The sequence below is a fragment of the Mauremys mutica genome, chromosome 4, assembly GCF_020497125.1.
Source record: "Mauremys mutica isolate MM-2020 ecotype Southern chromosome 4, ASM2049712v1, whole genome shotgun sequence".
NCBI classification, from domain to species: Eukaryota; Metazoa; Chordata; order Testudines; family Geoemydidae; genus Mauremys; species Mauremys mutica.
Genome location: NC_059075.1, coordinates 42,161,460 through 42,173,898, shown reverse-complemented (window position 1 = coordinate 42,173,898; position 12,439 = coordinate 42,161,460). Strand labels below are relative to the sequence as shown.

Here is a 12,439-nt window from a genome sequence, read left to right as displayed (position 1 = left end):
CACACACACACAAATAGGCCTCTGCCCACACATTCACCTTTGTACAGACATCTGCATGACCATATGCACATGCATACAAACCCACATCTATGCATTGTCAAGCACACACTTTACAGCCAATGTGGTGTGGCTCGATCACCTGAGAAAAGCAACAAAAAGGAGATTGCTATGACCACCACTTTTCTCTTTGCTAGAGGTGGTTCAGGCCAAAGCAGAAGTGGCCACAATTATCCAGAAATCTGCCTCCTAGCTTGGAATGACCATCAGGGTCTGTGAATGCCCCCACCAGGAAACTTCATCCCTTCCCAATGGAAGTCCTGAGTATTCTTCCTGCGTTCCCATTCCTCTGTCCCAACCCAAAGGCTTGGGTGTCCTTTCCTTCTTCCCCTTACTCCCCCCGCCCTTTTCTTCCTGTGTCTAGGAAGCCCGTAGGCAGCCTTGCCTCTCAGCTTCATGCAGTTGGTGCCTCCTGCCCGCCTTGGATTCCTCCCAGGATGATGCCCTGAAAGTAGGGTGACCAGATGTCCTGATTTTTATAGGGACAGTCCTGATTTTTGGGTCTTTTTCTTATATAGGCTCCTATTACCCCCCACCCCCTGTCCTGATTTTTTACATTTGCTGTCTGGTCACCTTACCTGAAAGCAGAAGCAGAGGATGACAGGGAACTTACTGTGCTCTGGGAGACCCTGGATCATGTCAAATTTGTGGATCTCCTTGGCATAGTAGGCGGACTCGAGACTGTCCTGAGCGCAGCTCTCCTCCTTCTCGTCCTCCATCTCCTCCAGCAGCTCCCGGGTGCTGTTATACAGGGCCAGGATCTGGTAGGGCACATGAGCTGGTCCCAATGTCTCGGGGGGGCTCATGAGCCTCAATTTGCTCAGGATCTGCCCCCTAATGGCCTCCACCCTCTTCTTCTTGATGTGGTCAAGGTCTAGGGTGGTGCAAGAGGAGAGCGAGAGGCTGACGGTGGCAAAGCTCAGCAGGCAAAGGATCACCAGAGCCCGTTGCAAGTGCATCTTCATGTGCGAGAGTAAAGAGGGGGCCACAACGGAGAGAGACCCCAGAGGAAGCGTAAGTGGGCTAGGGAGACCGGGCAGGGCTTTCGGTGCAGCCTCCCCAGATCCTACAGACTGAGGCTTGGCAAGAAGGTGCATGAACTCACAAAGCTGTGAGCGATTCAGGACTTCCAGGAAGCGCTGGCAACACTTAGGAAGGAGAAACAGGCTCTGTGCCTCGGCGAGCCGGGATCCTTCTCCATGTGTCCAAGCAGGACCCGCTGAGCCAGGGCTCCAGGCAGACCAGGGCAGGGGAGGGGGGGCTCCGCACGAAGCGCACTGCCAGGAACAACAGCAGCGACGCTGAAGCTCGACTGTGCCGCGGGGCAGCCTGGCAGCTCCAGAGGCAGGTCCCCTGGAGCAGCGACCTGCGGCGCACGTGTCAGGCAGGCAGGGCAGGGCAGCCCCCCGGGGCCGGGCAGGCGCGGGCTCGGCACTTGTTGCGGGCACGCACCATCCACGCGCTCCCCTTAGCTCACATCCCCTCGGGGGGCAGGGTGGGGTTTGTCATTCGCTGCCGCTTGGCTCCATTGGCTGCTGACTCGGGGCTGGGCGCAGTTAAGCGACGGCCGGGCTGCACATCCCTCTGGCGCCTCCGCGGGAATCCAGGTGGGAGCCTGGGGCAGCCCTGCCCTGCCCCTCGCCTAGGGGCTCTGCTGGCGGTATCCCCCAGCGCGCAGCCGTAGCCCGGTGCTCCGTGTCCCTTTCGCTCGCCCTCTCCGGCCCCGGGGCCCCTCGCTCTCTCACACACACTGACTCTCTATTCCTCTCGGCTGAAATTTTATACCTCCCTCCCATGACGTCTGCGGGCCTGCAGAAGGGTGGGGGAGGGACCTGCCAGCCCAGCCTTCAGCTTCCAGCCGGCTTTAATGCGTGCCACAGGCCAGCGCGGGGAAGGACGCGGTGGGCTCCCCTGCCCTCCGGGCTGTCTGGCGTGGGGCCCGTTTCCCACCCTGCCTGGGGGGGTGTCGGTGTTTTGCCCCCAGGCACATTCTCCCCTCCGCGCAGTCCCGCTCGCTCCCATTTCTTCCTCCTCAGCTCAGCCCCGACCGCGTTGTTCCCGCTGCTCCGGTGAGCAGGGGTGTGGCGGGGAGTGGCAGCGGAGCAGCGCCACCCTTGTGCCTGGCCCTCCCTTCTCATTCCCTAGGGTGACCCTGGAGGGAGGGAAGCCACCGCCCACGCCGGGCTGGCAGATCCCGAACTGGGACGTTGGCACATTCCTGGGCCTGTAACAAGAAGTCCCCGCTGCCCGGCTTGGGGGCCAGCGCCCCGGGGCCCCGCACTGCTTTCATCGTGGCCAGGGGCAGCTTCGCGGACAAGCTCGGCCCGCGCTCCCGGGGCTGGGTGCGGGTTTCGGGAAGGCCAATAGCGCTCTCTGGTGGGGAGCACATGCCGCTAGCGCGGCTCGTAGGCAGCCCGCTCACCCCCGCCGTTCCCAGACTGGGCTCCTTGCAGCCCTCGCTGGTGGTCCGCAGAGAGCTGGCGGGTGACTTGATGCTGGCGCCTCCGCCGATTTCCAGCTGCTAAATTGCATTAAAAGAAGCTAAAAATACATGACATACTTTGCTGATGTGCTTTTTTCCATGTGAGCAATTGCTGGAGTTGCTGTAGGGATGGGATACAACGAGGGAAGGCAGGGAAGGGACACGAGGGGAGGGTGGTGGTGGAGGTGAGGGATGACAGGGCTGGGCAGGTAATGGCAAATAGGAAGGGAGGTGGATCCAGGAGAGGGCAGCAGGGTCTGGGAGAGGGGGGAGATAGGAAGAGGATCCAGGCAATGGTGAATGGGGGGGCCTGTCAGATATGGTTCCTGACTGTGGGTAGGCTGGATCAAATCTTATGCCCTAGATTCAGAAGGCCTGGACAAGTAGAGGTGCTATCTATTCTACATGCCTACATGGCCCCTCTCACCATAGTGTCTGAGCATCACTCAATCTTTCATGTATGTATCCTGTGAAGTAGGGAAGTACCATTAGCTCCATTTTCCGAAGGGGAACTGAAGCACAGAGAGTCTTTGGATATGTCTACACTGCAAAATAATCCCCAAAGCAGGAGTCTCAGGGCCCTGGTCAACTGACTTGGGTTTGCGCTATGGGGCTAAAAATAGCAGGGTGGACGTTTCCACTGGAGCTGGAGTCCTGGCTCTGAGACCCTCCGCCCTCCTCAGGTTTCAGAGCCCAGGCTCCAGCCCAAGCAGCAATCTCTACACTGCTATTTTTAGCCCCATAGCACCAGCCCCCACAACCCCAAGTCAGTTGACCTGGCCTCTCAGCCTCACTGCTGCAGGGTTTTTTTGTTGTTCTTTGGTTATGGGGGTTGTTTTGTTTTTTTTGCAGTGTAGATGTACCCTAAGTGACTTGTCCTAGATCACACAGGAAGTTTGTGGCACAGCAGGGCATTTGCCCGAGTCTCCCAAATCCCAGACTAGCACCCTTAGCTCTTCTGTAGCACTTTTCATGTCTAGATCGCAAAGTGCTTTACAAAGGCGGTCAGTGTCATTAAAAGTATCAGGGTTTCTGAACACAAGGACAATAGGGAGCCAGGGGGCAGGCTGAGTAACAGCAGCTCTGACCTGGCAGTCAGGGAGGAGCGTGGTCTGAACGGCTAAATGGGAGTGGAGCAAGAAGACTACAGCTGTCTCAGGAGTAAGGGAAAGAGAAGAGCGTGGCAGAGCTATAGAGTGGAGCTGCCAGTTAGGGTCTGTAGCTTGGGCAAGTTGTATTAGCTGGTTGAGGTGAACCTTAGGTTGCCTAGACAGTTCACTTTGAGCAGAGATCATGTATTAAAATACAACTTGTCCTGGCAACGCTAATGGGGGTGCCATGGAGAAGCACACTGCTGAGCATGCCTGAGACTCTTGTGTGTTACTGTTGTCACTGGAGAGAGGGGAAATTGCATCAGGGCTTTTCAGCTATAGGAAGCTGGAGCAGATTTACCATGAAACAAACCGTGCGGTGGCAGGGGTCTCCAACGACAGGGCTTCCCCCCGCCCCAAAATGCAGGACAAACCTCATTTGACAACCTGTCCCTAAGTCCCAGCCGGTGGCACAGCAGGGCTCAGGTGGGCAGGCTGCCTGCATGCTGTGGCTGATGGCCCCACACCTCTCCCGGAAGCAGCTGGCTGCTGGCACATGTCTGCATGCCCCTGGCGAAGGGGCAGGGAGGTGGCTCCATGTGCTGCCCTCTCCCTGGGCACCGCACAGAGACCCGCTGCCCCCTCTCCCCAAAGGGGCACGCAGAGACATGCCAGCAACAGGGCTAAGGTAGTCCCAGCCTCCCTCCATCCCTCCCTCCATGCCAGGCCACTCCCAGAAGCAGCCAGCATGTCCCTGTGACCCCTACCGGGGGTGGTGTCTCCGCACACTGCCCCCACCCCAAGTGCTGACTCCGCAGCTCCCATTGGCCGGGAACTGTGGGCAATGAGAGCTGTGGGGGTGAAGCCTGCAGACTGCAGTGCACGGAGACCCCCTGGCACTCCCACACCTAGGAGCCGCTGCCAGAGGGATGTGTGTGCTGGTCGCTTTGGGAGCCACACCGCCCAAGATAAGTGCCGCCCCCCTGACCCCTTCCCACACCCCAACCCCCTGCCCCAGCCCAGAACCCGCACCCAGACTTCCTCCCAGAGCTGGCAACCCTCACCTCAACCCCCTACCCCAGCCTAGAGCCTGCACCCAGCATCCAAACTCCCTCCCAGAGCCTGAACTCCGCACCCCTCCTGCACCCTAACCCCCTGCCCCAATCAAGGTACCTCACTTTATTTTCATTTACTTCCCATTTCTTATAATATAGGAGGAGGAGAAAGAAAAAAAATTAAAAAGGGGGGGGATAAGAGAGAATGTTCTTTTTCTTGGCTGGGTCCTGAGGGGGGCCCCCCTGAAAATGAAGCTGTGCACAGGGCCCCACTAACTCTAAATATGCCACTGACAGGAAGGTAGTTCAAAGGCAATCTTCTTTGTTGGAAAGATGATACTTTAATTTCCCAGCCAAGCCAGAGTAATATGTTGTGATGCAGTTTACAGACCCCACACTAAGGTTAAAGGAGTGGTGGAGCAGTATTGGGCTAAGAAGGCCCAGCCCCTCAGCAGCTCCTGGAGAGGCTCCCTATGGAGAACCTGTTAAAAGAGAGCTCTGGCAGTTAAGGGGGGTGGCGGAAAGAGACAGACAGACTGCCTGCAAGAAGATAAACAGGCTGTAGGTGCTGAGGCAGAATGATCTGCAGGGGAAGAAACAACCCTATAAGACTTGGCTGGGAGCCTGACCATCAACCCCCCCTCCCGTTCCCGTCATCTCTCCCTGACTAGGGAGAACAACTGGACTCTGAGAGAGAGATGGGAAGTCTCCTGTCCCAGCTGAGGCTCTGAATTACTGAGACTGCAAGCAGAAGGCTGGGGCCATGTCCCAAACTGAAGGGAAAACTGATAAGGTAGGACTGGGAAGCGGCCTAGGGAAGGCTGATTTAGAGTAGAGGCCAGAAGGGACTGAGCCACCCCTCGCCTTTCTCTCCTTGGGCCCTAGGGTGGGACCTGGTGGAGAAGGAGGGCCCAGGTCCCCCTACCCTTCTCTCCTTGCCCAGCTGCTTGAGAGAATCCAGAGGACTCTGGGTAGCAAACTGTGACTTGACAATTGGACCTCCCAGAAGAGCTGTTCCAAGAGAAAGAGAGACTGTTTGGGTGTGGCCTGACCACTAGGCCTACTGGCCCCCAAGCAAAGCTAGATACTTAGTGGTGGAGAATGTGGACCACCTAGAAAAGAAGGAGACTGAGGTAAAGATGGACTGGACAAGCTGTTTAAATGGGTTATGGAGCAACGACAACAGGAGCAGCAGACACAATTGCTCCAGCAGCTGGCTGCCCAGCAACAGCAGCAAGCCTCATAACAGCAGTAACAACTTATCAAGGAATTAGCAGCCCAGCAAAGAGATCAACAGCAACAACTGGTGCAGCAGAGGACCATGCTGTTTCACCCCCAGAGTACGCTGGGCAGTATGGCAGTGGGCAGCTACAGCCCAGGCTCCACCCTAAGTCCTCCACTGAAACTAAAATAATGGAGCTGGAGGACAACTCAGAGGCATTCCTGGTAACTTCTGAAAGAGTTGCCACTGTGGCTTGCTGGCTGCAAAGAGCCAGGCTACTCTACTAGCTCCCTACTTGGCAGGAGCAGCCCAGCCAGGGTACGGGGGTCTCAATGCGATGGCATTACCAATGTGATTACCCTCGACTTAGGGCAGCCGTTCTAGATGCTGCTGAGACATACCGCCAGCGATTTCCACAAGAAAGGTTCACACCTATGGCACAACCATAGGTGGTGGCCTAGTGCCTGTGAGAACATTGTTGGTGGTGGCTCAAGCCTGACAAAAATATGGGAGCCCAAGCAGCTGAAAGAATTGACCTAGAATAGTTCACACACAATCTCCTGGGTGGAGGACAGGAGTGGGTGATGCGCCACTGTCCCAAAACCCTCTCCAGGGCTCTAACCATGGCTGAGAATTACTAGTTCCCCACAAGGCCCATGGTAAAGACCCCTCAGGCTTGTCTAGTCCTGTCTCAACCAACAAAGGTGACAGAAGGGAGAATGAGAAACTGTGGGTGGATGCCAAAGGACAGAGACACCTGGGCCCAGCAAGGTTAAAGGAGCAGATCCAGAGTGGCAGGCGGGGAGATGCCTCCACCAGGACCAGAGCTTAAGAAGTGCTGGGGACCTGTGGGGCAGCCCCTTCCGGAAGTTGCAGGAAACCAGACAGGGGCCCCCTTGGCAACAAGGACTTGCTTTGCATGTGGGAGACAGGACAGTTCTGCCATGACTGCCTGTACATCGACTGCCTCTACAGCCAAATAGGAGTGGCTGAATCAAAGGCCGATAAGAGGGGGGCCAACAAAACTATTAGTGTCCATATGGAGGTGCAAGGATTGATATCCTCAGTATGCTGCCACACTCTAGTGAAGGCAAGTCTGGCAGGGCCTGAAACGGTTCCCACGGGCACTGTTTCTTTGCAAGGCATCCATGTAGCTGTGTGCCCTTACCCCATGAAGAAGGTACAGCTGAGGGTATGGAACCATGATGAGGAGACCTGTGTGGGGGTAGACACAAACGTCGCGTATCCGGTGATAATTGGGCAAGATTGGAGGTTTTTTAGAAACTTGATGAAGTCCAAGAATGGGGAGCTCCTGCGAGGGACCAACAGTGACACCAGAGATGGTGGAGCTACAAGCTTTGGCAGGCAAAGGCAAGCGGACAGATCTGGAAGAAGGAATATCAGACTCTGTGGACAATGCCTCATGGACTTTCCCAGGGGGCACAAACAACAGGAGAAATTAAGTGAGCCAGTAGTGACCAACATATTTTCAGACAATGTGGAAGAACAGAGAAACAACATTGGGATGAGCCTATGAACAGCTCACCCAGATCAATGGTGAGGTGGTGGAACCTTGATTCCTGAATGGCCACATTTCAAGCTAGAAGGAAAGAAAATATAGAGAGCAAAGAAGGACCACCAGGCCAGGGAGGTTGAAATGCAACTGCTTGTCCCAAAGAAATACAACAGGGAAATACTGTGCCTAGCATGTGCCGTGCCCTGTGGGGGATACCTTGGTCAGGAGAAAACACTCGACCAATTGACATTTCATTTTTATTGATCAGGCATCCACCAAGAGGTACAAAAGTATGGCACCACCTGCCCGGGATGCCAGTGGGCAAGTCAAGGAAAGGTACCTCAGGCCCTGCTGATACTCCTTCCTGTGGTAGCGACCTCATTTGAGAGGATCAGTATGGACCAGGTGGGCCCCTTGGAAAAGAGTGCAACTGTATCTCAGCACATAGTAGTCATATTAAACTATGCCACGCAGTACCCCAAGGCAAATCCGCTCCACAAAGGCAATGGCCCTTGCCTCACAGCTCATGAAAGTATTTGTCTGGCTGGGGATCCCTCAGGAAATAATCACAGATCAGGACACGCGCTTTCCGTCCCAACTGATGAGAGAACTGTGTAGCCTGCTGAAGATAAAAGCCTTAAGAATGTTGTTGTACCACCTCCAATCTGGCAGGCTAGTCATGAGATTTAACAAGACCTTGAAAAGTATGCTGCAGAAGTTCGTAGCCTTGGAACCTTACCACTGGGACCAATTATTTCAGTTCCTCCTGTGTGCCATCCATAAAGGCTCTCAGGCATAGGGTGACCAGATAGCAAATGTGAAAAATCGGGACAGGGTTGGGGAGTGGGGTGTAATAGGTGCCTATATAAGACACAGTCCTGAATATCGAGACTGTCCCTATAAAATCGGGACATCTGGTCACCCTACTCAGGCATTGATGGGGTATGGGAGACAGCCGAGAGGAGTACTAGACCTCCTTCAGGAGACATGGGAGAAACAAAGTTCTAAGATTATGAACTCATTACAGCATGTGCCACAGCTGAGAGAAGTTAAAGACCTTAGGTGAGTTTGTGAGAGAGATCTAGCCAAGACGCAATAGGGGCAAGCACAAGCATACAAGGGAACCTGTGTCCAGGAGTTCCAATCAAAGGACTGGGGCATTCCACCTCAAAATCCAAATTGTTGGGCAAATGGCAAGGCCCCTTTGAAGTGATCAGACGAATCAGAGCAATAAACTCTGAACTCTGTCATCCCAGCAAGAGGAAAGATACTAAGGTGTATCACATCAACCTGCTAAGGCCTGGAAAGTTTGGGAAGAGCTCCTGGTAAAGCAGTTTCTTCCGAACGAGAACTCACATCCCAGACCTCCAAAGCTCCCAGCTCTGACCAAGTCCTTATGGGAGAAGACCTGCAGAACAAAAGCAGCAGATCCAAACATTCATCCAGTCCTTCTCAGTGGCCTTTTCCATAGTTCCAGGACAGATTCACCTAGTGTTCCATTATATAGAGACTGAACCAGGGAAAAAGGTGAGCGAGCGCTTTTGGCCATTGCCAACAGTACAGAAAGAACTGAAAGCTGTGTTAGACCTCAGAGTGGCCACATAGTGTGTGGCAAAGCCCTAAGGACGAGTCAACAAGATTTTGTATAGACGTCCAGAAGGTAAAAGCAGTGTTCAGATTCGACACCTACCCAATGCTGAGGGTTGACAAATTGTTAGAGAGGTTAGGGAACACCAGGTATATTGCCACGCTTGACCAAACCAGGGATTACTGGCAGATCCCCTGGCCCTGGAGTTCTGAGAAGAGACTGCCTTCTACACACCATTTCACTTGTACCAATTTAAGATGATGCTATTTGTCATAACCAGCCACCTTCCAAAGGCTGATGGATAAGGTGCTTCGGCCTCACAACCAGTATGCAGCTATGTACATCAATTATATCATCATCTATAGCAAGTCCTGGAATGAGAATTTAAAATATGGAGCAGCTGTCTTGCAGGCCCTCAGAAGTATGGGACTTACAGCTAATTCCGCCAAGTGCCACCTAGCTAATTGAGAGGCAACCTAGCAGTGGGGAGAGGGCATCTGCGCCTATAGGTGAGAAAGGTCCAAGCTCAAGAGGAATGCCCCAAACCCACCATGAAAAGGCTTCCTGGGATTGGCAGGCTATTATAGATGGTTCATTCTGGATTTAGCCTTTATAGTGGCAGACCTGGTAAAAGATGCAGCCCCCAAGAAGGTCTGGTCTCAGGACTGTGCCATGGCCTTCAAGAAATTGAAAGATCAGCTGACTTGGGAGCCCACCCTGTTCCACCCTGATTTTTCAAAACCTTTAGTCCTGGAACAGATGCCGTTGATGTTGGCCTGGAGGCCATGTTGTCCTCAGCCAGAAATTGTTTTCCCAGGAAGTGCTGTTCTCAGTATAGCAAATGATATAACGTGATAACAGTCTTCAAGTACATAAAAGGTTGTTATAAAGGTGATAAATGGGCCATGGAAGGACTCTGCTATTACTTAGCAGACACCCATTCCATCTCGTGATTGATCATGCGCCCCTCCCGTGACTGAACACCATGAAAGACCATAACCTGTGGACAATGCACAGATGATGGGTTCATATCATAGAAATGTAGGCCTGGAAGGGACCTCAATAGGTCATCTAGTTCAGTCCCCTGCACTGAGGCAGGACTAAATTATCTAAACCAACCCTGACAGGTGTTTGTCTAACCTGTTTTTAAAAACTCCAGTGACAGATTCCACAGCCTCCCTAGATAATTTGTTCCAGTGCTTAACTGCCCATACAGTTAGGAAGTTTTTCCTAATGTCCACCTACATCTCCCTTGCTGGAATTTAAGTCCATTACCTCTTGTCCTAGCCTCAGTGGTTAAGGAATTTATCACCTTTATAACAACCTTTTAAGTACTTGAAGACTGTTATCACGTCTCCCCTCAGTCTTCTCTTCTCCAGACTAAACAAACCCAATTTTTTCAGTCTTTCCTCATAGGTCATGTTTTCTAGACCTTCAGTCATTTTTGTTGCTCTCCTCTGGACTTTCTCCAATTTATCCACATCTTTCCTGAAGTGTGGTGCCCAGAACTGAACACAGTACTCCAGTTGCGACCTTATCAGTGCTGAGCAGAGTGGAATTATTACTTCTCATGTCTTGCTTACAACACTCCTGCTATTACATCCCAGAATAATGATAGTTTTTTTTGCAACTGTATGACATTGTTGACTCATATTTAGTTTGTGATCTACTTTAACCCTAGATCTTTTTCTGCAGTACTCCTTCCTAGGCAGTCATTTCTCATTTTGTATGCGTGCAATTGATTATTTCTTCCTAAGTGTAGTACTTTGCACTTGTCCTTATTGAATGTCATCATATTTAATTTGGACCATTTCTCCAGTTTGTCAAGATCATTTTCAATTCTAATCCTGTCCTCCAAAGTGCTTGGAAGCCTTCCCAACTTAGTAACATCCACAAACTTTATCATATCATGCAGTGATGATGACATACTTACCTTTTCAACAGTTGTTCAGGAGGATGTTAAACAGCATCTACGAAAGTTAGACATTTTAAAATCAGTAAGTCTTGATAACTTGCACCTGAGAATTTTAACCGCTGGCTAAGGTGCTCTCTGGTCTGTTAATCTTGGTTTTCAATAAGTCTTTGTACACTGGGGAATTTCTAGAGGACAGCAAGAAAGTCAATGTTGTACCAGTATTTTAAAAGGGTAAACGGGATGACCCAGATAATTGTAGACCTGTCAGCCGACATCGATCCCAGGTAAAATAATGAAATAGCTGATACAGGACTTGATTGATAAAGAATTAAAGGAATGTAATATCATTAATGCCAATCATCATGAGTTTATGGAAAAGAGTTCTCATCAAAATAAATTGATACATTTTTTGATGAGATTACAAGTTTGGTTGATAAAGGTAATAGTGTTGATGTAAGGCATTTGACTCGGTACTGCTTGAGAATTTGGTTAAGAAACAAGAACAATACAAAAAACATGGCATACAATAAATGAATTGAAATCAGGCTAATTCAGATGTGATATTACAAACGGATTTTTAACAGTGAGGGTTATTAACCATTCCAATATCTTACCAAGAATTAGGGTTAGAGCTGAGTGAATAATGCATTATTTGGTTTGGGAGCCAAACCAAAAAATCCCCAAACACATTTTAGTTCAATATGAATGGAACAATTTTTTAAAATTTTTCATAAAATAGAAACATTCTAAAAATTTCATTTAAAAAATCAACTGGAATGTTTTGAGTCACCTTGAAACAAATGTTTTGTTTTTCAATTTGTTTTGACTTTTTGGAATTTTTTTTCAACCAAAACCATTTGTCAACTTGGACCCAAATTCAAAGATTAGTTTTGGGTCCCCCAAAATGGCTCCATGTCTAGTTGGCAGCCGGTTTCAAGCTGAGTACCCCAAGGGTCAGTCCTGGGGCCGGTTTTGTTCAATATCTTCATTAATTATCTGGAGGATGGCGTGGACTGCACTCTCAGCAAGTTTGCAGATGACACTAAACTGGGAGGAGTGGTAGATACACTGGAAGATAGGGATAGGATACAGAGGGACCTAGACAAATTAGAGGTTTGAGCCAAAAGAAACCTGATGAGGTTCAACAAGGACAAGTGCAGAGTCCTGCACTTAGGACGGAAGAATCCCATTCACTGTTACAGACTAGGGACCGAATGGCTAGGAAGCAGTTCTGAAGAAAAGGACCTAGGGGTTACAGTGGACGAGAAGCTGGGTATGAGTCAACAGTGTGCCCTTGTTGCCAAGAAGGCTAACGGCATTTGGGGCTGTATAAGTAGGGGCATTGCCAGCAGATCGAGGGACGTGATCATTCCCCTCTATTCGAAATTGGTGAGGCCTCATCTGGAGTACTGTGTCCAGTTTTGGGCCCTACACTACAAGAAGGATGTGGAAAAATTGGAAAGAGTCCAGTGGAGGGCAACAAAAATGATTGGGGCTGGAGCACATGACTTAT

General features: G+C 51.1%; 1 protein-coding gene across 1 annotated transcript in view; it reads right to left on the bottom strand.

The window, feature by feature from the left end:
* The window catches only part of TGFB3 (transforming growth factor beta 3), a 28,883-nt gene extending 26,996 nt beyond the window's left edge, over positions 1–1,887 (bottom strand). The window contains exon 1 of the mRNA XM_045013838.1: positions 671–1,887. Within this exon, the coding sequence (XP_044869773.1) occupies positions 671–1,154 (484 nt within the window). The 5' untranslated portion in view covers positions 1,155–1,887. The remainder of the gene's footprint in view (positions 1–670) is intronic.
* Positions 1,888–12,439: the final 10,552 nt, after the last annotated feature.